The sequence below is a fragment of the Anarhichas minor genome, unplaced genomic scaffold (genome assembly GCF_050575085.1).
Source record: "Anarhichas minor isolate MPS153535 unplaced genomic scaffold, ASM5057508v1 ptg000007l, whole genome shotgun sequence".
Taxonomy (NCBI): Eukaryota; Metazoa; Chordata; class Actinopteri; order Perciformes; family Anarhichadidae; genus Anarhichas; species Anarhichas minor.
In genome coordinates, this window is record NW_027466453.1 from 4,578,453 (window position 1) to 4,604,891 (window position 26,439).

The 26,439-nt window shown below is 41.8% G+C and overlaps 2 protein-coding genes across 2 annotated transcripts; both read left to right on the top strand.

The window, feature by feature from the left end:
* Positions 1 to 11,105: 11,105 nt before the first annotated feature.
* Positions 11,106 to 13,440, top strand: LOC142940617 (ferritin, middle subunit-like). The gene is made up of 3 exons (XM_076083089.1): positions 11,106 to 12,584; positions 12,761 to 12,886; positions 13,009 to 13,440. The coding sequence occupies exons 1-3, from the start codon at positions 12,372 to 12,374 to the stop codon at positions 13,162 to 13,164; spliced, it is 495 nt and encodes a 164-aa protein (XP_075939204.1). The 5' UTR covers positions 11,106 to 12,371; the 3' UTR covers positions 13,165 to 13,440.
* Positions 13,441 to 21,669: 8,229 nt separating this feature from the next.
* Positions 21,670 to 23,984, top strand: LOC142940633 (ferritin, spleen middle subunit-like). Its single transcript, XM_076083090.1, has 4 exons — positions 21,670 to 21,995; positions 22,980 to 23,126; positions 23,303 to 23,428; positions 23,553 to 23,984. The coding sequence occupies exons 1-4, from the start codon at positions 21,894 to 21,896 to the stop codon at positions 23,706 to 23,708; spliced, it is 531 nt and encodes a 176-aa protein (XP_075939205.1). The 5' UTR covers positions 21,670 to 21,893; the 3' UTR covers positions 23,709 to 23,984.
* Positions 23,985 to 26,439: the final 2,455 nt, after the last annotated feature.

The following is a 26,439-nucleotide window of genomic DNA, read 5'->3' on the forward strand; positions in this document are numbered from 1 at the left end:
AGAGTTGTGTTGATGAGGGAGTGCTTGATTAGTGATCAGGGGCAGGTGAAGGGAGTTAGACTGGTGCTGAGGGAGTGGCTGACAGGTAGAGTGAGGATACAGAAAGACACACGTAGGGTGCTTCTCAAGTCTCTTAATTGCATCCCCGTTTCCCTCACTTGCGTCCTTTCCTTGCGTCTTAGTCCCTCCCACCAGGGATGCATGGAGGAAACCATGCAAGGAGAGAGGAACGAGGAAATATGTTTTAAGATACATGAGACGACCTTTCCTCAGTTGCGTCACGTGAAGCGACGTCTGTTTCTGATGACGGAGGATCAGCTGATCACAGCTGGATCAGCTGTCAGTCGGCTTTAACAGCTGGAGAGACTTTTGATAAGTTTGTGTGTCACGGGACATAATGAGGACTCAAATGCAGACAGTCAGGTGAAGAGAAAAAGGGTTTAATGACAAACCAAAAACACACAGGGAATCCAAGGACACGAAACGAGGGGGGAAATCCGGCTGGACAAGGCAGAACAGGCAGGCTGAAAAACCGGGAACAGGACGAGCAAAACGGGCGGGTAGGTAGAAAACAAACAATGATCTGGCAGTGAGTGAGTGAAAGACAGGGGTTTAAATAGTGACTAGAACAGGTGAGGAGAGTTGTGCTGATGAGGGAGAGGGTGATTGGCAGGTGCACTGAATGAACTAATTAGGGACAGGTGAAGGAAGTGAGGAGCTACAGAAAACTACACACAAAACACCCAAGGCAAAGCCTGATTGTGACATTGTGTCTGTTCACATGATCACTGTACTTAATAATAGGAACTAATAATACTAATAACTAATAAAGACACACAGTTATCACCACTGTAGAGGTGTTTCTCTCTGTAGTCTGTTAACAAACTGTCCTGTGTTCTGTTTATAAGCACAGGATCCATTTCTACCAGCGGAATGCGATCGTCTTATTTATGAATTATTTGCGTCTACGTTTTGAAATTGTGACTGTGGCGTCATTATTAAATAACCCAGAATATGATTATTGTTTCTCTTAAATGATAAAACTCATCAAACACTCAGGAATGATGTAAAAAGTGTTTCGTCTCTCCAGCTCTCTCTGACTTTAATTGTTTCCATAATTAAAGTTATTGAGGGAAATATCAGATCATGAAAACACAAATCTTTCTAATAAATGAAGAAAGTTGTTTGTGGTCGTTTTGTTGTTCAGACTACAATGCACATTTATTTAAACCAGATGTTGAATCAGAAACCTAATCAAATATAAACTAGAGTTTATTCTGTGATCCGTCTTCACTCTGGTATGAAACTGCAGTCAGTCAGTCCGATCGGCTGCAGCGTCCAATCACATAACTGATGAACAATGGGGGGGGGGGGTGTCGGCCGTTAAAAGACTTCCTGGAAGTCTGTTCTTGTGGTTCCTCGCTCATGGCTCCTCAGAGGTCCCTCCTCCGTCCTCGATCCTCGCTCCTCCAAGCTACATTAGAGCTTTGGGACGGCCGTCAATATAGCGGCGCAGAAACAACTTCCGGTTCAAGCGAGGATCGAGGAAACGACAATTAAGAGACTTGAGAAGTACCCACAGAACACAGAAGGCAAAGCCTGATCGTGACATCCTGGGTAAATTATTACTCCAGCAGGAGAATCATTATTCTGTTAGTAACATCTTATTAAAGATCAAGCAAAACCAGTCCCTGTGTATAATGTTTGATAATCTGCAAGAATTGTTCTCCAACTGTGTAACAAAAATAGGTTCCAGATCATTAATGCTTAATTCCTAGCCTAATTAAGTATGTCATGGAATTTAAGAAATAGTAACATAAGACAATTTTTGACTTTGAGAATGATGAATACCGTTTGAGAACAAGAAGATACAATACAGCATGTAGACTCTACAGGATGATTGTTTCCTTGGCAACTATCATGTTTCTCCTGAAAGATGTATAGATTTTAGTTGTTCTATTATCTCAATTTGCTTGCGTGCACAAAGCTGCCGTAAATAGGTCACAAAAAAATGACTGAGCCCCGAATGTTCACAACGTGTGGATCCGCCCCTGCTGTGTGACATTTAGAGTGTGTACTGCTATGATGTGTTTGGAAGTGTAGAGTCTTCTGGAAAAGTGCATTTTCTGTCAGGTCCCATGTAAGGGTTGCACGCAAACACATTGAGCCTGACAGTAGATGAATGTGGAACTAGAGTGTGCAGATGATCAACAGAGGCTGTTTTTACCTGCGGCGTTCACAGCAGCAGTGAGAAGGCATCAGATGGTGAATATGTGATAAAGGAAGTTGATTTGAGGTCATGTGTGATGAAATCTCTCTCCTCTATTGAGTCATGTTTACATGGTTTTCACGCCAAAATGTAAAGTAATATCTCCCAGTAAAAACATGAGGTGAACCAAACTACAGCCTGGAAATATAATATGTGTCGTCTTAAGTCACACTTGTTTTCTGAAGGATAGACTTACTTATATACTTATTAATTTATCTGTTCAGAGGTAGATGCATTCTTAAATATAATCATGTAATATATGAACATCAATGTCATGTAGCGATCATAGTGGAACATGGTTGTTATGTTTCCTTCACATAAGATGGGACATTACTGAGGTAGAAATAATTAAAGATAATTATTTGATGGTAAAACATTTTATACTTTCATTAATAACTTAAGTTTCACATTGTTTCCAAATTCATTCATATTTCAAAAGATGGGCAGAGATAGTGTGATGATGGGTGTGCCGTTATTGAGACCTCAGAAAATGTTCTATTGTGCTGTGATGGATGGAATCAGTAAGTGGCTTTTAGTGGTGGAATGAGGACATTTACTCAAGTAGGCCTACTGTACTTCTGAGGTACTTTTACTTGAGTATATCCATATCCATGCACCGTACATCCATCTTGTGCTTCTGTATATTTCTATTCCACTACAATTCAGAAGTACATATTTTTTACTCCACTTTATTTATTTGACAGCTTTAGTTACTTTGCAGCTTCAGATTGTTAATAAAAAATAAAAAATACTTTTATAAAATATGATGTATTAATATAGATCATGCTAAATCTCAGCATATACATTTGTTAAAATTAGTTTTGCCTTTACCAGCTGCATTAGTAACAATTACACATAAACCCATCAGTTATGATAATCCAGTATTATAAAATACATTATAATGAAATGGGACATTCAACACAATGAATAGCTACTACGTTTAGTTCTTTCAGTAAATAAGCTATATTTTCATGCTATTAGGACTACTTTTTTGAATGCATGACTTTTACTTGTAACAGAGTATTTATACATTGTGTCGCGTGTGGTGCTCCCGCACGTTCTAAAGAGTTTTAAAGAGAGAAACCTGTACGGGTCAATTATACCAAACAGTAATATATGACGAACAACAACACGATCAGTTGTTCATTCGTTTTCATTTTCTCGACCGCAAAACATGGATCTTAATTTTTTCTCTTGATTTTTATTTAATTTTCCCTCCACTCTCTATACCTACGTTATAAAGCTCGGATAGCGATTGGTTTAAAAAGGATAATTTTTATATCCCTACTCTGAGATCCACAGGTTTGAATCTCTTTCAAACTCACGGTCGTTGGTGACCGGCTCGGAGTGAGGTGTCCCCAGGTCTCTCCTACTTTAAGAATGCGTGTGCGTGTGTGTGCGTGTGTGTGTGTGTGTGTGTGTGTGTGTGTGTGTGTGTGTGTGTGTGTGTGTGTGTGTGTGTGTGTGTGTGTGTGTGTGTGTGTGTGTGTGTGTGTGTGTGTGTGTGTGTGTGTGTGAGATGGTGTGAGTGTGCTGCAGCTTACCGCAGGGGCTGAACGATCTCCCCCTAGAGGAGACCCCTCTCTCTTGGTTTCGATGTCCCGTCCGGGATGGAAAAATGTAGCAAATAGTTACGTTTTCACTTGTTTATTTAATTCAATTCAAAGTATATTTATTTGGATTCCAATTCAGAGAAAAAGTGGTCTATTGACAACAAGTTTGCAACACCAGAAAAAGAATAAAACCTAAACCAGTGAGCAAAGTGTATTGCCAAAAAGTCCGGAGATTGGTTAAATTAATTTTAAATTGAACACAGGTTACGACCTGCCGCTCCCCCTTCTTCTGCCCTGATCTTCTAAAATCGAAGGTATTTATCATCAGCTGAGCAAGAGGCAGAGGAAGTCCAGCCCTCTCCTGTCTGTCTTGTGAGACAGCTCGGAGCACTGAACTCCGCCCGGACAGGCTATTGCTCTGGTCAGGACCTTATCTGACCCCCTTCCATCTATTCTGACTTTAGTGATTATATAACAGAGTAAACTTTCAAATATATGTACTCTTTGGCAAGGTTATTTGACTGCTACCTTTATGAGCCCTATCCCTAAGCAATAAGTAGTAAAATATCAAGAATAATAATAATATATAGGTCATATGTTATAAAAGGTTACCTTTGTCTGTATGTGTTTGTGGCTAAAACGCATGAAACATCAAAAGAGGAACTGTATGTGTATACCTGGCTAAGCGCAGGCATCACCAGAAGAGGAACGAATACAGTTGGTCACAGATAATTCATGGTTCATCGTTCCGCCATCTGTTGTCATGCATGTGTGTGCGTTTTGCAATAGGTGTCTGTGTTCAATACTTGGCCGTGTGTGTGTGTGTGTGTGTGTGTGTGTGTGTGTGTGTGTGTGTGTGTGTGTGTGTGTGTGTGTGTGTGTGTCGAACTGCACTGTGTGTCGAACTGCACAATGTGTAGAACACTGTGTACAGCTGGCTCCTGCTTTGGAGAGCCACAGATCCCTATGGCTTCTCTAAGTTACATTTATTTTTGCTCTTTTTGTATATTGTTTTGCTATAGTGTCTTCTAACACCTACTGACCAGAGCAGTCCGTCCAGAGTAATTCGTAAAAATATTACAGGCCCTCTAACAACTGTAATATTGCTACTTTTATCGGCCTCCGCGGAGGTCGCGTATAGGTGGCGTTTGTTGACAGTGTGACGACCCTCTCATGGGGAACTAGAGTGTGCAGATGATCAACAGAGGCTGTTTTTACCTGCGTCGTTCACAGCAGCAGTGAGAAGGCAACAGATGGTGAATATGTGATAAAGGAAGTTGATTTGAGGTCATGTGTGATGAAATCTCTCTCCTCTATTGAGTCATGTTTACATGGTTTTCACGCCAAAATGTAAAGTAACATCTCCCGTAAAAACACGAGGTGAACCAAACTACAGCCTGGAAATATAATGTGTGTCGTCTTAAGACACACTTGTTTTCTGAAGGATAGACTTACTTATACACTTATTAGTTTATCTGTTCAGAGGTAGATGCATTCTTAAATATAATCATGTAATATATGAACATCAATGTCATGTAGCGATCATAGTGGAACATGGTTGTTATGTTTTTGTTATGTCTTATGTTTCACATAAGATGGGACATTACTGAGGTAGAAATAATTAAAGATAATTATTGATGGTAAAACATTTTATACTTTCATTAATAACTTAAGTTTCACATTGTTTCCAAATTCATTCATAATTCAAAAGATGGGCAGAGATAGTATGATGATGGGTGTGCCGTTATTGAGACCTCAGAAAATGTTCTATTGTGCTGTGATGGATGGAATCAGTAAGTGGCTTTTAGTGGTGGAATGAGTACATTTACTCAAGTAGGCCTACTGTACTTCTGAGGTACTTTTACTTGAGTATATCCATATCCATGCACCGTACATCCATCTTGTGCTTCTGTATATTTCTATTCCACTACAATTCAGAAGTACATATTATTTACACAACTTTATTTATTTGACAGCTTTAGTTACTTTGCAGCTTCAGATTGTTAATAAAAATAAAAAAAATGTTTTATAAAGTATGATGTATTAATATAGATCATGCTAAATCTCAGCATATACATTTGTTACAATTAGTTTTGCAGTCGTTGGTGACCGGCTCGGAGTGAGGTGTCCCCAGGTCTCTCCTACTTTAAAGAAGTGCTACCACTAATTAGCACGACTTTATTAGATATGATCAACCTGTCTTTACTAACAGGCCATGTACCACAGTCCTTCAAAGTAGCTGTAATTAAACCTCTTCTTAAGAAGCCCACTCTCGATCCAGAGGTGTTGGCCAACTACAGACCGATCTCTAACCTTCCCTTTCTCTCTAAGATCCTTGAGAAAGCAGTTGCAAATCAGTTGTGTGACTTTCAACGTAACAATAGTTTATTTGAGGATTTTCAGTCAGGATTTAGAAAGCATCATAGCACAGAGACAGCTCAGGTAAAAATAACTAATGACCTTCTAATCGCATCAGACAAAGGACTAGTCTCTGTTCTTGTCCTGTCAGACCTTAGTGCTGCGTTAGACACTATAGACCACTACATTCTGTTGCAGAGACTAGAACATTATATTGGCATCAAAGGAACCGCACTGAACTGGTTTGGATCCTATTTATCGGATCGATCTCAGTTTGTTTATGTAAACGATGAAGCCTCGATGAAGACCGATGTCAATTATGGAGTTCCACAAGGTTCTGTGCTTGGACCAATCTTGTTCACCTTATATATGCTTCCTTTAGGCAATATTATCAGAAAACACTCTATAAACTTTCACTGTTATGCAGATGATACTCAATTATATATATCGATCAAACCAGATGAAACCAATCAGCTTGCTAAACTGCAAGCATGTCTTAAGGACATAAAAACCTGGATGACCTGCAACTTCCTGATGTTAAACTCAGACAAAACTGAAGTTATTCTACTGGGCCCAGAGCACCTCCGAAATCAGTTATCTAATGATATAGTTTCTCTGGATGGCATTGCGCTGGCATCCAGCAGCACCGTAAAGAATCTTGGAGTTACCTTTGATCAGGATTTGTCTTTTAACTCTCAGATCAAACTAATTTCTAGGACTGCCTTTTTCCACCTACGTAACATTTCAAAAATCAGGCACATCCTGTCTCAAAGCGATGCAGAGAAATTAGTTCATGCATTTGTTACCTCTAGACTAGATTACTGCAATTCCTTATTTTCAGGCTGCTCTAATAAATCTCTCCAGTTGATCCAGAATGCTGCAGCTCGTGTACTAACAAGAACTAAGAAAAGAGATCATATTACTCCTGTATTAGCTTCTCTGCACTGGCTCCCTGTAAAATCTAGAATAGAATTTAAAATCCTTTTACTTACCTACAAAGCCCGAATTGGTCAGGCACCATCATATCTTAAAGAGCTTATAGTACCATACTGCCCTACTAGAGAGCTGCGCTCCATTAATTCAGGGTTACTTGTGGTTCCTAGAGTCTTAAAAAGTAGGATGAGAGCCAGAGCCTTCAGTTATCAAGCTCCTCTTTTGTGGAACCAGCTTCCCGTTTTAGTCCGGGGGGCAGACACACTCACCACATGAAAGAGTAGGCTTAAGACTTTCCTCTTTGATAGTGCTTATAGTTAGGGCTGGCTCTGGCTTGCCTTGGACCAGCCCTTAGACAAACTGGTATAGGCAAAAACTACAGGGGGACTTCCTTAGGATACACTGAGCACCTCTCTCCTCCTCTTCTTCACCTCTGTCTGTATGCATTGATGTCCCATTAATGCTCATTACTAACTTTACTTCTTCCCCGGAGTATTTGTGCTTTCTCGCCTCACAGGTTCCCATGACCCCAGTTTTATCTGGACACTGGTCCTTCAACCATCCATGGCCCTGCTGACACCTACTACGATCTTCATTATTAACCCTATTACCGATGCCATTAATGCACAGTACTGACTTTGTCTCTTCCTCGGAGTCCTTGTGCTTTCTCTCCTCACAGGTTTCCATGGAGCATGGTTTCATCTGGACCCTGGTCCTTCCTCCTACCATGGCCCTGCTGACTCCAACTGCTAATATCACTTTTATTATTACTCGCATTACCATTTCATATTACCGATACATTAATGACCATTATTGACCTGCTTCTTCACCAGAGTCTCTGTGCTTTCTCGCCTCACAGGTTCCTGTATATCCGGGTTATACCTGGACCAGGTCTTGCCTCCTGCCGTGGTTCTGTCATACATTGAATGTGCTGTAATTACATTGAATGTGTTGTAATTCACTATCCTGTTCTACACATGACATCTCTTGCACTTCTGTCCATCCTGGGAGAGGGATCCCTCCTCTATTGCTCTCCCACAGGTTTCTTCCTCTTTTCTCCCCGTTAAAGGGGTTTTTTTTGGGGGAGTTTTTCCTGTTCCGATGTGAGGGTCCTGGGACAAGAGGATGTCAAATGTGTACATATTGTAATGCCCTCTGAGGCAAATTTGTAATTTGTGATTTTCGGCTATACAAAAATAAATTGAATTGAATTGAACAGGTGATCAAACAGTCTCTTCACATATATTATTATTATTATTAAGGTGATCTGTGCAATTTTGTTATTCAGGAAGTTTGTATCAAATAAGTAGCCCTTCGTACTACTCGGTACCTTTGAAGTAGCTCTTAAAAAAGGTTGGTGACCCCTGCTCTAGAATATTCAAAAAATTCCTAATCCCTCTGGCTGCTGGTGACACTATTGGCACTGGCAGCTTGTGGCCCCCACTGACACCTACATATAAGCAGAGGAAGAGTGAAGATATTTTCAGACATGAATTTTTGGATTGGACATTTTATGGGTTTTAATTTTAAAACGTTTTCATATATATTATTGTAAATGATAATAAAACGGATGATTTATTTTCATTATTTTAGCCGATTGTTGTAAATGACTATAAAAGCAATAATTTGAACAGAGTGCATTATGTTCCCTTTTGTTGCAAAACCAGCAAAATCATACTTAAATAAAATGAATGAGAAACAAAAAAGTACAACGTGGTTACTCTAAGGATGTATACAGAGAACGGGTAAATAAAACTGATTTACGGAAGCTGACCTCTCGTAACAACAAAATTGTCTCTCACAGTGGTTTTATGTGTCGGCTACAATGTGGCAGTCTTATCATAGAAATTCAAAGAATTTCTGCTTTTGATTTGATTTAGTTTCTAGAATTATTCAACTCACCACCAACTCACTGTGTTGATAGGTAACATTTGCAGGACTCCACAGCAGGGGCGGAGCCATCCAGGGCTCAGCCCAAACCTAAGGGGGGCCGGGGAGGGATTGTAAAGTATTCATGGCAGCTATATACATTATTTTACGAGACTTATGAGATAAAAAGAGGGACTACAAATCTGCCATAATTTGGGAATGATGTGCAGTTTCCAAGGAAACAGTCATCCTGCAGAGCCCACATCCTATTTAGTATCTAATTGTTCTCCAACTGTTTAACAAAAATAGGTTTCAAGAATAATAATGCTTTTTACGCTAAATTTCACCCCACTCATGTATGTATGCATGTAACTTCAAAATAGTAACATAAGATCATTGTGCCATTTTTTAGGTGCCAGGAGTGAAAATAAATCCTCCTCACCATGTGTTGTGTTTAAAAATGATGAAGACAGTTGGAGAACAATTGTTCATCTGTGCACTTCACAGACCACGCCAGAGCGATCACCAAGTCCATGATGAGGAAGCCAACCATCGACAAGCTGACGTCCAACAGAGACGCCGACATCAAACACTTTGTCAACTTCATCACCAAAGACTCCATTCAGAAGTCGCTGGGCATGTATATAGAGATGCTTAAAAAGAGAAGGGGCTAGAGGAGAGAGGGGAAACTAATAGAATGATGCACTCAGTTGAAAAACGCATTCGGTGTCACATGTTCATTTGTGTCAATTGTGCTAAGATGGTTGAGTACAGCTCCCTGCAGCAGCTCACCTTCACTGTTCAACCAGCAAGCTGGTGGAACACTCACCATAATAAGTAGTTTGTTTGTTTCACTCATGTAGCAGAAAGGAACAACTGCATTCTGTTGCTAACCCTGTGTTGGACAATGACAATAACTTAGCCTTGAACCTTGACAGACACCAGTGATTCAGTGACATAAATGTTTTCTATCCAAATTTCTAAATACTTTATTTAAAGTAACATCAATCCGTTCCAATTTACCATCAAACCATATTTTGTGAAATATTCAGTCTGCTAGTTAGCCAAAGCTTCACAGACCTGCTGTGCCCAGTTACGGTTGCTAAGCGATGATTGGACAGTTGCTTTTTGGGGGAGGGCTTTAGTGAACAGTCAGTTATTGCCACAGGCCGGTCTCCACCGAGTGCCTAGCCTTGCTGTACCTTCATGAACCATAACTAATGAAAGTAACCCTGGGTGCATTTGAACAGCCCACAGTGGGCGATGCCTTTGTGATCTAACAGTTTTATCTACATTTAGCCTGAAATATCTGAAGCAATGATGGTTTTTGTTGTCAGAGGATTGATTCGTGTGATTAAGGAATGAAATGAAGCTGTTAAAAATCACATCGTCACTTTCGTTTTTAGCCGTGTACTTTATCTTTAACAATGATCCTTGAAGTACATACATTGTACTTCTGTGCATGTATCGTGAACAACTTATTTATTTTTATTTTTTTAACAATCCAGTGCTGGGTCGCTTTATAGAGAGAAGGCAAGGCCAGAACTCAGTATATAATCTCTGTTAACAAAATTCATAAAAAAGTCAAGAGCACTATTAAACAGAGGATTGGAAGTTATTCTGATATTTATCATTTGCAGTTGCAAGTACTTGCATTCAACGATTTTGAGACCAGAAACAGTTTTCTATTTGTATTTAAATATGTCCTGATGTATTGTAGTTTATACAACAGTAGAGGATTTGTGTCTATATGTTGGAGTATTCAGTTTTCTAAATCTAAATGTACAGGTTTATATCTTTATGCTGTTTGTATAAAGGGAAAATGATAACTTCACAACCCACCTTTGCACACATAAATTGCACACTCAGCCTATTCAGTCTTTGAATTTACATTCAAATATAATTCAGTTTATTGTCTTTTGAGATAATAACAAAAAGTGCTTCGTCATTGCACGTGTGAATAAATCAATGGAATATGAAAAACCTGTTTTTCCCCGAATGAGGAAGGGGGATGCGACCTCATCCCTCGTCTCACAGCTCTGCCGCTGTCTGAGCTCAGTGATTGGCGGAAATGCGTGGAGTGACGTAACGTGTGTCACGAGCTCCGGCAAGGGTATAAAACCACGGAGCGAGACGTTTACCATTCACACCAGGGAGAGAAACCACAAGGAGTTCTTGCTTCAACAGTGTTTGAACGGAACTTCTTCCTTCGTCCCGCGTACTACTTCTTCTACTCTGCATTCTGGACACGACAAACCTTTATTACTTGAACACTACCGAGAAAGTCGTCGTTAAGCTATTTTTTTTGTACCGTTTTGCTAAGAAAACAAGAGAAGAAACCCGCAAGAAACGCCAGCTACAATGGAGTCTCAGGTCCGTCAGAACTACCACCGCGACTGCGAGGCCGCCGTCAACCGGATGGTCAACATGGAGCTGTTCGCCTCTTACACTTCCATGGTGAGAAGAACACTTCAATTTATTGTATCTTCGTAGTATGTATTAATGTATGCTAAGTATCTGCATCTATTGTATGTCTTGATATAAAAAAATATTTGCTATTAAAAGAAGAAATATAAAATACAATTGTCATTAAATTGATGGTGTTTTATAAGTAATGCAGTATGACAGCACTGTTTCTCTGCATCTCTCACTTGTTTATCTGATGGTTGCCAGATAAGGAGTGTTTTATCCCCCACTCGCCACATTGAGTCAAACACGCTGAGTCATGTTTATGCTGTTTTCTTAACTTCTTCAAACGTGACGCTGGTCTGTGTCCAAACCGACTAGACCAGGGGTCTTCAACAGGGGGTCCGCGAAACTTTTGATTGATTAGACTTTTTTTTTTTTTTTTGACTTTTTTTTTCAAAACATGAATCTGCCCATTATTTTAATAGTTCAGTATTGTATGCAAGATAACAGGTATGTTTATGCATGGCACTAATGGGACATCACTCATTTTCGTTTCCACATTTATGTTTAAAAAAACATCACTTTGAATAGCTTGTATGCATGATTATCATGCAATTGACAGACAATGTTGATATTGGTATCAGCTGACAAGGTATGCTTATCAATGGCAGTGGCACGGCCACCCTACTCACTGTACCTTGCACATGTTTAAAATAAAAACATGAATATATGAACCTGTGTATTATTCAAATAGCTTAGTATTGAATGTACAATATAGATGGTACTAGGCCCATTTAATATAAAACACAATATTAATTGTCGGGGGTCCCTGCTCCATCTCTCTATCAGTTGGGGGGGTCCTTGGCCTGAAAAACGTTGACGACCCCTGGACTAGACCTTTCAAAACTATGACTCGTGTGCCTGACAACTACTTTGTTGCCCAACTACTGTTTGTCTCAACCGTTTTCTTTTTTTAAATAATGGTGACGTCTGCTAATCACAGTTCTAACCTCCGCTCTTTCTCCCCTCTTGTCCCTTGTTTACAGGCCTTTTACTTCTCCCGTGACGATGTGGCCCTCGAAGGCTTCGCCCATTTCTTCAAGGAGAACAGCGACGAGGAGAGGGAGCACGCCCAGAAGCTGCTGGCCTTCCAGAACAACAGGGGAGGACGCATCTTCCTCCAGGACCTGAAGGTCGGTGCACACTGGAGGACTGGCCCCGTTGAGACGTGTCTTGCAGCACCCTGTCTGTCTAGGACAAATAAACTGGGATTAACCTGCAGCAGTGGGACACTCGGTCCCTCCCATTTACCACCAATTATTATCATGACCGTTCAGTCTGCTATAATTGAATGTTTTTCCCTCCGTAGAAACCAGACCGTGATGAGTGGGGCAGCGGGCTGGAGGCCATGCAGTGCGCCCTGCAGCTGGAGAAGAACGTCAACCAGGCCCTGCTGGACCTGCACAAACTGGCTTCTGACAACGTAGACCCTCATGTAAGTGTGAATTAGTGCCGCGAGGTCTGCCAAAGACGGTCCCGGCTACACCACAAACTCGTGTGCTCTAGCATTCGTCTGTACGCGTAGTAATCTCTCTCTCTCTCGTCTCCGTTCCTCAGATGTGCGACTTCCTGGAGACCCACTACCTGAACGAGCAGGTGGAGGCCATCAAGAAGCTGGGCGACTACATCTCCAACCTCTCCCGCATGGACGCCAACAAAAACAAGATGGCGGAGTACCTGTTCGACAAGCACACCCTGGGGGCAAAGAGCTAAATATGCAAAGTCTCAGGGTTGAGCCTGGAGGGAAGATGTGGCACACAGGCTTTAAACGCACCCTTCTGCTCCAGTGAGTGTGAATTTAAATCTAATCTGCTTGACCTGTGGAGTTGAGTTCTGGTGGTGTCACCGGGTTTTTTTTAAAATGTCATTTAAGGATAGGTATTTATAAGGTGATGACTTTGCCCTCATTACCTCTAAATCTCCTCTTGTGTGACATTTGAATGACTGTTTCTGATCTGTTCTTAATCTGAATAAACATGTTGAGCTGGACTCTGTTGTCTGATCTGCATCTGTTACGCACCCTTTTCATATTGACTTAAAAGCTGTTATGTTTACACACCATCGTTTATTAAACCAAAGTGCTGGTTAGTAGTCGGCAACTCCTAAATGGAGCTAATCTGTAGCTCTTTCCCTTATAAAGTGTACATGCTCATGAATGACTGCACTGCCTTTAAATCTACAATAACTGCCATCAAGTCACCAGAGCTTTACTCTCTGGTTTTTCCTTCTCAGCAGGACATTTATATTTATTTTCCCCACAGTTCAACGAAGTGAAGTCCTGATTCCTCCCAGGCTACATTTTCTTTTATTACTGAATAAACAAAGGAATTCAAAAACGGCACACTGCCACATAACTTAATTATGAAATCCAATGATTTTAAGAGTTTAAATGTTTTTATTGGCCTGCATTGTTAGAAGGAAACCTTGTGTACAGAATATATCTAATTTTGTTTATACAAATTTGTCACAAGGGGCTCTGTACAGCAGGGTCTGAAATTACATTTTTATTTTACTGTGGCAGCCAAGTATTTAAAGAACTTTCAAAGCATTTAGAAATAATTCATTGCTAACTGTCATTCATGAAATAGTTATAGTAGGTCAAACTAATTTAAGTATAGTTTAGTATATCATAAAAAGCCATCAATCAATCATGACGGAGCTTGGTGGAATTTGATTTCCACCAATCATTTGACAATGATAGTATGTCAGTGTCCTGGCATTTGGTTGTAGTTTCCTGTTATAGTTTGGTAAGTTCACTCACCCTGTCATGATTGGTTTAAAGAATCCTTATAGTAGAGCCCTGCATGGGAAGTACTACTTTAAATACCTCTCAGAACAGCTGTATGATGTCTTCAGTGCCACTGGAGGAGAACAAGACCCCCATGATGTCATAGTGATGTCATTGGGATGGGATCATGTGAGCTTGGACAGTATAAACTGAAAACATGCGTTGCAACAACAAACAGGTTTGTAGTATTGTTGTACTAAATAATTCATCCATGTTACTGTGATTAAAAACATTTTTGCATGAAAGAAGAGTCCGAGGTGCATATTTACCTGCTTCTGTGAGTCGTGTGGGGAAGGAGAAGGCCTGTTGTGAGCAGGGCACAGAGGCTTTGCTTGTGTGAATCCCCGGAGGCTCCTCTGCAACTTCTCTCGGGAGGTTTTTATTTACCTGCACAGTGCATGTGACCGGGTCAGGCTGGAGGGGAGGGGTGAAGAGAGGAGGTGTGTTGCGGATGGGGATCGGGGTTTTCAGGTCAAGGAGGTCCGTTCGGAAAAATTGGCTCTCACAGTGGTTTCATGTGTCGGCTACAATGTGGCAGTCTTATTATAGAAATTCAAAGAATTTATGCTTTTGATTTGATTTAGTTTCTAGAATTATTCAACTCACCACCAACTCACTGTGTTGATAGGTAACATTTGCAGGACTCCACAGCAGGGGCGGAGCCATCCAGGGCTCAGCCCAAACCTAAGGGGGGCCGGGGAGGGATTGGAAACCATTCATGGCAGCTATATACATTATTTTACGAGCCTTATGATATAAAAAGAGGGCCTAAAAATCTGCCCATCATTCCCAAGGAAACAGTCATCCTGCAGAGCCCACATCCTATTTTGTATTTAATTGTTCTCCAACTTTTTAACAAAAATAGTGTTAGAGCCAAAAATGGTATTATAAATACGACTGTATTTCTTTGTGTGTACATTGGGTGGCGCTGTATTCCTGTCCGGGGCTCGGGTATATAGGTCCTGAAATCGCTGTGTTTGTCAGGTGTTTGACCCCGGAAGGGCAAAAGGTTTTGACCGCGATACTCTACACATTTACTGCATCGTGAGAAAGAGTGGCTTTCGTGTACATTGTTCCACGACGAAAATAAATGCACTATCGATTAGCAAACAAAGGTCTCTGTGATGTGTCAAAAGCACCACACCTCACAGATAGTTTAGCATAGCCTACAGCAAGCGCGTCAACCAGGCTACTCCGAGGGAGGAGCACCTCAGGAGCTTACAGCCACACGACTGGGCTTCTTTAACATTAGTCAAAACCTCGTGCCAACGTTGGAACTTTGTGTGGAAAACATCGGCAGCCGTGGAGTATTCCAGCACGACGAGGGCTGCTCGGATCTGTTCGGGTCTCTGGCAAGGGTTGGAGGACGGAGCTACGGGGCTAATGCTAACGCGGCCGTGGAGCATCGGACCACCGGATCATCGCCCGGCGCCAAATGCACAGAGAGGTATGCGTAGCGCTACTCTGCTTATGGCCATTTACATTGTGTGCACACATAACTGGGCATAAACCCAATGCATTGGTTGCCGAAGCATGCGGACAAGAACAATATACTTTGCATTTGACATTTTGACAATTTATCATGGAGAGCCGCGAGGCGGCGTTGGACGAAACTACCGGGACTGGTGTGCTAACTGAGGGTAAACCCAGCACTATGACTGGTGGTGTTGAAACGCAAACCCGTGTAGTTAAGCTCACTACAAAAGCGCTTGCTAACAAATTAGAAACGTTGCAAAATGGTAGAAAAGTTAAACTAAATAAAGCAGCCACCATATGAAAATCAATACAATATTTATTGTCTGGGGATGATAAAACACAGGTATCAAATGTTCTTGGAGGATTGATTGAGGTGTGTGATGAAGCAAAATGCATGCATGAATCTCTGTTGGGTTTACTACCGTGTGATGAGAGGGAAAAACATGAAACATGGTTTAAAGCAAAAATGCTGTCTAATGATGAATGTATTGCTGCTACAAAACTGTGGGTTTCATCCAATGAAGGTACTGTGTATGAAAATGGTAATGTTGAGGACGGTATTAATCCAAATGACAGTGTTTCTAATGCTGGTAGTAAACGTTCAAGTCAAAGGAGTAATAAAAGTGGTAACTCCAGTACCACGTCCTCTGCACGGATAAAGGTGGAGGCAGGTAGAGCCGCACTTATCGCCCGCACGTCAGCTTTAAAAGAAAGACATGCGTTGGAGGAGCAGGAGCAACAGCTGAGGAGGAAAAGAGAGCAGCTTGATTTGGAAGCCGAACTAGCTGCTTTCAATGCTATGTTGGCAGTATATCAGGCCTCTGATCTGAAAAGTCGTTCTCAAGGACCCTCAGATGGTATGGCTTCCTATTTCGAACGGGAGAAAAGGAAAAAGGAATCTGTCAACTGCTTAAACCCTATGGCAAAGGAATACAAACCGGAGGGAAAATCAAAGACACAAAACGACTTGACAGAATGGCTGTTACCACCTGATAACCCACGATCAACGGATGTGCGACCAAAGGAAACTGAGCAATGGGTTAAAGCTGCTCCTCATCAATGCAGCCCCAAGGAACAACAGCAGGAAAATAATATACTGGGAACGCATCAGTTTCAGTACCAATTGACGAAGGCTCGGTCAGAGGAAGAAAGGCATTCTACAAACCATCATCAAATCAGTCTAAATCCGCCTGGAGATATACTTGCCATCATGCACAGGCAAAATGACATAACAGCAGCTCTGGTGCACCAGCAGCATTCATCATCACTGCCACCACGACAAATTCCCACATTTGAAGGGGACCCTCTCCAGTACAGAGCCTTTATCAAAGCCTTTGAACAAGGAGTAGAGAAAAAGGCAGGAAGAGCAGATTGTTTATACTATTTGGAACAATTTACAGGAGGACAGCCAAGAGAACTGGTGCGCAGCTGCCAGCATATGGCTCCGGAGCGTGGCTATGCAGTGGCTAAGGGACTTCTCCAGGAACACTTTGGAAATCAGTATAAAATTGCAGCTGCATACATGGAAAAGGCTTTGGCATGGCAAACGATAAAATCTGAGGATGGCAAAGCACTTCAAGCCTATGCTTTATTCTTGCGTGGCTGCTGCAATGTCATGGAGGAGCTCCAGTACATGCAAGAACTGGATATGCCTGTACACATGAGAGCCATTATATCAAAGTTACCATTCAAAATGAGGGAGCAATGGAGGACCATAGCTCATGGCATTATAGAGACAACTGACCACAGAGCTCACTTCATGGATCTAGTCACATTCATTGAGCGTTGTGTCAGAATTCTGTCTGACCCTCTGTTTGGTGACATACAGGACCCATCAACCAGTGTTACTGGGACAAGGACTTATGACAGGTTTAAATCCCAGCCCAGCAACAGAGTGAGGGGAAATATTGTTGCCACTACAGTAACCTCTATGGACTGGCCTGAGGAAGCTAGGGAACCAACATCAGATACAGGGAAAGCCGAAAAGGCTGGATGCCTGTGCTGTGCCCATAATCACCCATTGGAGGAGTGCACACAGTTCAAAGGAAGGAAGCACAAGGGAAAAATTGACTTTCTGAAGGAACAGGGAGCTTGCTTTGCATGCTTGTGTGTTGGTCACATGAGCCGGGACTGCGAAAGGCCCTTGTCTTGCGAAGTTTGTGGTAAAAATCATCCCACCGTGCTTCATATCAAAAGGCAAATAACAGCTTTGGAACAGTTAAAGGAACCATCTACTGACCAGCCAACTTCACTGAAAACATGTGGACATACAGGGGCTGGTAAGGACCATTGTGTTCTATCGATTCTCCCTGTAAAGGTGAAATCTGCAAAAGGAAATCACATTATCAAAACGTATGCCATCCTGGTAGTTCAGCTACATTCTGCTCAGAACATCTAATGCAGAAGCTGAATATTACAGGCAAAAGAACCAACTTCTTGCTACAGACAATGGGGCAGGAAGCAGTTGTTCCAGCGTACACCTTGAGTGGTTTGGAGATATCTGGTCTGGACAGTGATGACTTTTTATACTTTACCAGATGTTCTAACCCAGAGAAACATGCCAGTCACTGCTGATAACATGGTGACTCCTGAAGAACTCACTAACTGGTCGTATTTGTCAAAAGTACACATCCCAAGCATAAAGGCAAGCGTGGACCTTTTGATTGGAACTGATGCTCCCAAGATATTGGAACCTTGGGAGGTCATCAACAGCCGTGGAAATGGCCCGTACGCTATCAGGACAGTGCTAGGATGGGTTGTTAGTGGTCCGCTGAATGGAAACAGTGGTGCTTTAGGGGCAAAGACTTCCTCTGCTACGGTGAACAGGATAACTGTTTGCAAATTGGAAAAAATGCTGACCAATCAGTACAACCACGAATTCAATGAAAAGGCTGAGGAAAAGGAAATGTCCAGAGAAGACCTCAAGTTTCTGGAAACCATGGAGCGCTCATCAGTACTTCAGGATGGGAAATATTGCTTGAAGTTGCCCTTCAGGAACCAAGAGGTCTATCTGCCCAATAACTTTGCTGTGGCTAAACAAAGGATTCAGGGTTTGAGAAAAAGATTTCTTAACAATAAATATTTACACCAGGAGTATGCAGGGTACATGAATACGATCATCAGTAAGGCCTATGCAGAGCAAGTGCCTCCGCAAGAACTGCATTGCGAGAAAGGGAAGGTGTGGTACATTCCCCATCATGGCGTCCACCATCCAAAGAAGGGATCCCTCCGAGTGGTGTTCGACTGTGGAGCCACGTTCCAAGGAGCATCATTGAATAGCGAACTCTTGCAGGGTCCTAACCTCACCAGCTCACTCCTTGGCGTCCTTACTCGTTTCAGACGGGAACCTGTTGCATTCATGGGTGACATTCAAGCCATGTTCCACCAGGTGAAGGTGGCTGAAGAGGACAGAGATTTTCTTCGTTTTCTCTGGTGGCCAGATGGAGATGTCACGAAGGACCTGGTTGAATATAGAATGACTGTACACCTCTTTGGGGCTGTGTCATCACCCAGTTGTGCAAGCTATGCATTGAGAAAAACTGCTGAGGATAACCAGTCTGAGTTTGCGACTGAAGTATCACAATCTGTCAAGCAGAATTTCTACGTGGATGACTGTTTGAAGAGCTCAGCTACTGAAGGAGAAGCTATCCGGATGATAAGAGATCTCATTGCTCTGTGTCGAAAGGGGGGCTTTAACTTGGAAAAATGGAACCAGAGGAAAAGGAGTTTGGTCGCTGGAGATATCGTGGTAATCATGGATCCTTCAGCTCCTCGTGGTTCATGGCCACTGGGCAAGGTTCTGGAAGTTTTTACGGACAAAAAGGGACTAGTGCGTTCGGTGAGATTACAGACCAAATCTAACATTCTTGAAAGGCCAGTCACAAAACTATCTTTGCTACAGGGAGTGTAAATTGATTTGTCTGTAATGCACTTGGTCATAACTTAACATTTTGGCTCCTTTGTTGTATTTTGTTTGAATTGTTATGTCTGTCTAGGTTAACAATTAGGGGCCGGTGTGTTAGAGCCAAAAATGGTATTATAAATACGACTGTATTTCTTTGTGTGTACATTGGGTGGCGCTGTATTCCTGTCCGGGGCTCGGGTATATAGGTCCTGAAATCGCTGTGTTTGTCAGGTGTTTGACCCCGGAAGGGCAAAAGGTTTTGACCGCGATACTCTACACATTTACTGCATCGTGAGAGAGTGGCTTTCGTGTACATTGTTCCACGACGAAAATAAATGCACTATCGATTAGCAAACAAAGGTCTCTGTGATGTGTCAAAAGCACCACACCTCACAGATAGTTTAGCATAGCCTACAGCAAGCGCGTCAACCAGGCTACTCCGAGGGAGGAGCACCTCAGGAGCTTACAGCCACACGACTGGGCTTCTTTAACAAATAGGTTTCAAGAATAATAATGCTTTTTACTCTAAATTTCACCCCACTCATGTATGTATGCATGTAACTTCAAAATAGTAACATAAGATCATTGTGCCATTTTTTAGGTGCCAGGAGTGAAAATAAATCCTCCTCACCGTGTGTTGTGTTTAAAAATGATGAAGACAGTTGGAGAACAATTGTTCATCTGTGCACTTCACAGACCACGCCAGAGCGATCACCAAGTCCATGATGAGGAAGCCAACCATCGACAAGCTGACGTCCAACAGAGACGCCGACATCAAACACTTTGTCAACTTCATCACCAAAGACTCCATTCAGAAGTCGCTGGGCATGTATATGGAGATGCTTAAAAAGAGAAGGGGCTAGAGGAGAGAGGGGAAACTTTCTAAAAATTTCTAAATACTTTATTTAAAGTAACATCAATCCGTTCCAATTTACCATCAAACCATATTTTGTGAAATATTCAGTCTGCTAGTTAGCCAAAGCTTCACAGACCTGCTGTGCCCAGTTACGGTTGCTAGGCGGTGATTGGACAGTTGCTTTTCAGGGGAGGGCTTTAGTGAACAGTCAGTTATTGCCACAGGCCGGTCTCCACCGAGTGCCTAGTCTTGCTGTACCTTCATGAACCATAACTAATGAAAGTAACCCTGGGTGCATTTGAACAGCCCACAGTGGGCGATGCCTTTGTGATCTCACAGTTTTATCTACATTTAACCTGAAATATCTGAAGCAATGATGGTTTTTGTTGTCAGAGGATTGATTCGTGTGATTAAGGAATGAAATGAAGCTGTTAAAAATCACATCGTCACTTTCGTTTTTAGCCGTGTACTTTATCTTTAACAATGATCCTTGTAGTACATACATTGTACTTCTGTGCGTGCATGTATAGTGAACAACGTATTTATTTTTATTTTTTTAACAATCCAATGCTGGGTCACTTTATAGAGAGAAGGCAAGGCCAGAACTCAGTATATAATCTCTGTTAACAAACTCATAAAAAAGTCAAGAGCACTATTAAACAGAGGATTGGAAGTTATTCTGATGTTTATCATTTGCAGTTGCAAGTACTTGCATTCAACGATTTTGAGACCAGAAACAGTTTTCTATTTCTATTTAAATATGCCCTGATGTATTGTAGTTTATACAACAGTAGAGGATTTGTGTCTATATGTAGGAGTATTCAGTTTTCTAAATCTAAATGTACAGTTTTATATCTTTATGCTGTTTGTATAAAGGGAAAATGATAACTTCACAACCCACCTTTGCACACATAAATTGCACACTCAGCCTATTCAGTCTTTGAATTTACATTCATATATAATTCAGTTTATTGTCTTTTGAGATAATAACAAAAAGTGCTTCGTCATTGCACGTGTGAATAAATCAATGGAATATGAAAAACCTGTTTTTCCCCGAATGAGGAAGGGGGATGCGACCTCATCCCTCGTCTCACAGCTCTGCCGCTGTCTGAGCTCAGTGATTGGCGGAAATGCGTGGAGTGACGTAACGTGTGTCACGAACTCTGGCAAGGGTATAAAACCGCGGAGCGAGACGTTTACCATTCACACCAGGGAGAGAAACCACAAGGAGTTCTTGCTTCAACAGTGTTTGAACGGAACTTCTTCCTTTGTCCCGCGTACTACTTCTTCTACTCTGCATTCCGGACACGACAAACCTTTATTACTTGAACACTACCGAGAAAGTCGTCGTTAAGCTATTTTTTGTACCGTTTTGCTAAGAAAACAAGAGAAGAAACCCGCAAGAAACGCCAGCTACAATGGAGTCTCAGGTCCGTCAGAACTACCACCGCGACTGCGAGGCCGCCGTCAACCGGATGGTCAACATGGAGCTGTTCGCCTCTTACACCTACACTTCCATGGTGAGAAGAACACTTCAATTTATTGTATCTTCGTAGTATGTATTAATGTATGCTAAGTATCTGCATCTATTGTATGTCTTGATATAAAAAAACATTGGCTGTTAAAGAATAAATATAAAATACAATTGTCATTAAATTGATTGTGTTTTATAAGTAATGCAGTATGACAGCACTGTTTCTCTGCATCTCTCACTTGTTTATCTGATGGTTGCCAGATAAGGAGTGTTTTATCCCCCACTCACCACATTGAGTCAAACACGCTGAGTCATGTTTATGCTGGTTTCTTAACTTCTTCAAACGTGACGCTGGTCTGTGTCCAAACCGACTAGACCAGGGGTCTTAAACAGGGGGTCCGCGAAACTTTTGATTGATTAGACTTTTTTTTTTTTTTTTCCAAACATGAATCTGCTCATTATTTTAATAGTTCAGTATTGTATGCAAGATAACAGGTATGTTTATGCATGGCATTAATGGGACATCACTCATTTTCGTTTCCACATTTATGTTTAAAAAAACATCACTTTGAATAGCTTGTATGCATGATTATCATGCAATTGACAGACGATGTTGATATTGGTATCAGCTGACAAGGTATGCTTATCAATGGCAGTGGCACGGCCACCCTACTCACTGTACCTTGCACATGTTTAAAATAAAAACATGAATATATGAACCTGTGTATTATTCAAATAGCTTAGTATTGAATGTACAATATAGATGGTACTGGGCCCATTTAATATAAAACACAATATAAATTGTCGGGGGTCCCTGCTCCATCTCTCTATCAGTTGGGGGGTCCTTGGCCTGAAAAACGTTGACGACCCATGGACTAGACCTTTCAAAACTATGACTCGTGTGCCAGGCAACAAAGTAGTTGTCAAACTACAGTTTGTCACAACCGCTTTCTTTTTTTAAATAATGGTGACGTCTGCTAATCACAGTTCTAACCTCTGCTCTTCCTCCCCTCTTGTCCCTTGTTTACAGGCCTTTTACTTCTCCCGTGACGATGTGGCCCTCGAAGGCTTCGCCCATTTCTTCAAGGAGAACAGCGACGAGGAAAGGGAGCACGCCCAGAAGCTGCTGGCCTTCCAGAACAACAGGGGAGGACGCATCTTCCTCCAGGACCTGAAGGTCGGTGCACACTGGAGGACTGGCCCCGTTGAGACGTGTCTTGCAGCACCCTGTCTGTCTAGGACAAATAAACTGGGATTAACCTGCAGCAGTGGGACACTCGGTCCCTCCCATTTACCACCAATTATTATCATGACCGTTCAGTCTGCTATAATTGAATGTTTTTCCCTCCGTAGAAACCAGACCGTGATGAGTGGGGCAGCGGGCTGGAGGCCATGCAGTGCGCCCTGCAGCTGGAGAAGAACGTCAACCAGGCCCTGCTGGACCTGCACAAACTGGCTTCTGACAACGTAGACCCTCATGTAAGTGTGAATTAGTGCCGCGTGGTCTGCCAAAGACGGTCCCGGCTACACCACAAACTCGTGTGCTCTAGCATTCGTCTGTACGCTTAGTAATCTCTCTCTCTCTCTCATCTCCGTTCCTCAGATGTGCAACTTCCTGGAGACCCACTACCTGAACGAGCAGGTGGAGGCCATCAAGAAGCTGGGCGACTACATCTCCAGCCTCTCCCGCATGGACGCCAGCAAAAACAAGATGGCGGAGTACCTGTTCGACAAGCACACCCTGGGGGCAAAGAGCTAAATATGCAAAGTCTCAGGGTTGAGCCTGGAGGGAAGATGTGGCACACAGGCTTTAAACGCACCCTTCTGCTCCAGTGAGCGTGAATTTAAATCTACTCTGCTTCACCTGTGGAGTTGATGAGTTCTGGTGGTGTCACCGGGTTTTTTAAATGTCATTTAAGGATAGATATTTATAAGGTGGTGACTTTGCCCTCATTACCTCTAAATCTCCTCTTGTGTGACATTTGAATGACTGTTTCTGATCTGTTCTTAATCTGAATAAACATTTTGAGCTGGACTCTGTTGTCTGATCTGCATCTGTTACGCACCCTTTTCATATTGACTTAAAAGCTGTTATGTTTACACACCATCGTTTATTAAACCAAAGTGCTGGTTAGTAGTCGGCAACTCCTAAATGGAGCTAATCTGTAACTCTTTCCCTTATAAAGTGTACATGCTCATGAATGACTGCACTGCCTTTAAATCTACAATAACTGCCATCAAGTCACCAGAGCTTTACTCTCTGGTTTTTCCTTCTCAGCAGGACATTTATATTTATTTTCCACTCAGTTCAACAAAGTGAAAGTCTTGATTCCTCCCAGGCTACATTTTCTTTTATTACTGAATAAACAAAGGAATTCTGAAACAGCACACTGCCACATAACTTAATTATGAAATCCTCAAATGATTTTAAGAGTTTAAATGTTTTTATTGGCCTGCATTGTTGGAAGGAAACTGTGTACAGAATATATCTAATTTTGTTTATACAAATTTGTCACAAGGGGCTCTGTACAGCAGGGTCTGAAATTACATTTTTATTTTACTGTGGCAGCCAAGTATTTAAAGAACTTTCAAAGCATTTAGAAATAATTCATTGCTAACTGTCATTCATGAAATAGTTATAGTAGGTCAAACTAATTTAAGTATAGTTTAGTATATCATAAAAAGCCATCAATCAATCATGACGGAGCTTGGTGGAATTTGATTTCCACCAATCATTTGACAATGATAGTATGTCAGTGTCCTGGCATTTGGTTGTATTTTCCTGTTATAGTTTGGTAAGTTCACTCACCCTGTCATGATTGGTTTAAAGAATCCTTATAGTAGAGCCCTGCATGGGAAGTACTACTTTAAATACCTCTCAGAACAGCTGTATGATGTCTTCAGTGCCACTGGAGGAGAACAAGACCCCCATGATGTCATAGTGATGTCATTGGGATGGGATCATGTGAGCTTGGACAGTATAAACTGAAAACATGCGTTGCAACAACAAACAGGTTTATAGTTTTGTTGTACTACATAATTCATTCATGTTACTGTGATTAAAAACATTTTTGCATGAAAGAAGAGTCCGAGGTGCATATTTACCTGCTTCTGTGAGTCGTGTGGGGAAGGAGAAGGCCTGTTGTGAGCAGGGCACAGAGGCTTTGCTTGTGTGAATCCCCGGAGGCTGCTCTGCAACTTCTCTCGGGAGGTTTTTATTTACCTGCACAGTGCATGTGACCAGGTCAGGCTGGAGGGGAGGGGTGAAGAGAGGAGGTGTGTTGCGGATGGGGATCGGGGTTTTCAGGTCAAGGAGGTCCGTTCGGCAAAATTGGCTCTCACAGTGGTTTTATGTGTCGGCTACAATGTGGCAGTCTTATTATAGAAATTCAAAGAATTTCTGCTTTAGATTTGATTTAGTTTCTAGAATTATTCAACTCACCACCAACTCACTGTGTTGATAGGTAACATTTGCAGGACTCCACAGCAGGGGCGGAGCCATCCAGGGCTCAGCCCAAACCTAAGGGGGGCCGGGGAGGGATTGGAAACCATTCATGGCAGCTATATACATTATTTTACGAGACTTATGAGATAAAAAGAGGGCCTAAAAATCTGCACATCATTTGGGAATGATGTGCAGTTTCCAAGGAAACAATCATCCTGCAGAGCCCACATCCTATTTTGTATCTAATTTTTCTCCAACTGTTTAACAAAAATAGGTTTCAAGAATACTCTAAATTCCACCCACATATCTATGCAAGGAGAGAGGGGAAACTTATAGAATGATACACTTGTTTGGGGGACTTCGTGACACTAGTTGAAAAATGCATCTGCATTCGGTGTCACATGTTCATTTGTGTCAATTGTGCTAAGATGGTTGAGTACAGCTCCCTGCAGCAGCTCACCTTCACTGTTCAACCAGCAAGCTGGTGGAACACTCACCATAATAAGTAGTTTGTTTGTTTCACTCATGTAGCAGAAAGGAACAACTGCATTCTGTTGCTAACCCTGTGTTGGACAATGACAATAACTTAACCTTGAACCTTGACAGACACCAGTGATTCAGTGACATAAATGTTTTCTATCCAAATTTCTAAATACTTTATTTAAAGTAACATCAATCCGTTACAATTTACCATCAAACCATATTTTGTGAAATATTCAGTCTGCTAGTTAGCCAAAGCTTCACAGACCTACTCTGCAGTTACGGTTGCTAAGCGGTGATTGGACAGTTGCTCTTCGGGGGAGGGCTTTAGTGAACAGTCAGTTATTGCCACAGGCCGGTCTCCACCGAGTGCCTAGCCTTGCTGTACCTTCATGAACCATAACTAATGAAAGTAACCCTGGGTGCATTTGAACAGCCCACAGTGGGCGATGCCTTTGTGATCTCACAGTTTTATCTACATTTAGCCTGAAATATCTGAAGCAATGATGTTTTTTGTTGTCAGAGGATTGATTCGTGTGATTAAGGAATGAAATGAAGCTGTTAA

What these genes read in the sequence shown, in the direction of transcription:
- LOC142940617 (XM_076083089.1), top strand. Translation starts at nt 12,372, where the DNA reads ATGGTGACGTCTGCTAATCACAGTTCTAACCTCCGCTCTTTCTCCCCT. An exon ending in TCTTCCTCCAGGACCTGAAG is followed by an intron (nt 12,585 to 12,760) that starts GTCGGTGCACAC and finishes TTCCCTCCGTAG; the next exon opens with AAACCAGACCGTGATGAGTG. An exon ending in CTGACAACGTAGACCCTCAT is followed by an intron (nt 12,887 to 13,008) that starts GTAAGTGTGAAT and finishes TCCGTTCCTCAG; the next exon opens with ATGTGCGACTTCCTGGAGAC.
- LOC142940633 (XM_076083090.1), top strand. Translation starts at nt 21,894, where the DNA reads ATGGAGTCTCAGGTCCGTCAGAACTACCACCGCGACTGCGAGGCCGCC. An exon ending in TCTTCCTCCAGGACCTGAAG is followed by an intron (nt 23,127 to 23,302) that starts GTCGGTGCACAC and finishes TTCCCTCCGTAG; the next exon opens with AAACCAGACCGTGATGAGTG. An exon ending in CTGACAACGTAGACCCTCAT is followed by an intron (nt 23,429 to 23,552) that starts GTAAGTGTGAAT and finishes TCCGTTCCTCAG; the next exon opens with ATGTGCAACTTCCTGGAGAC.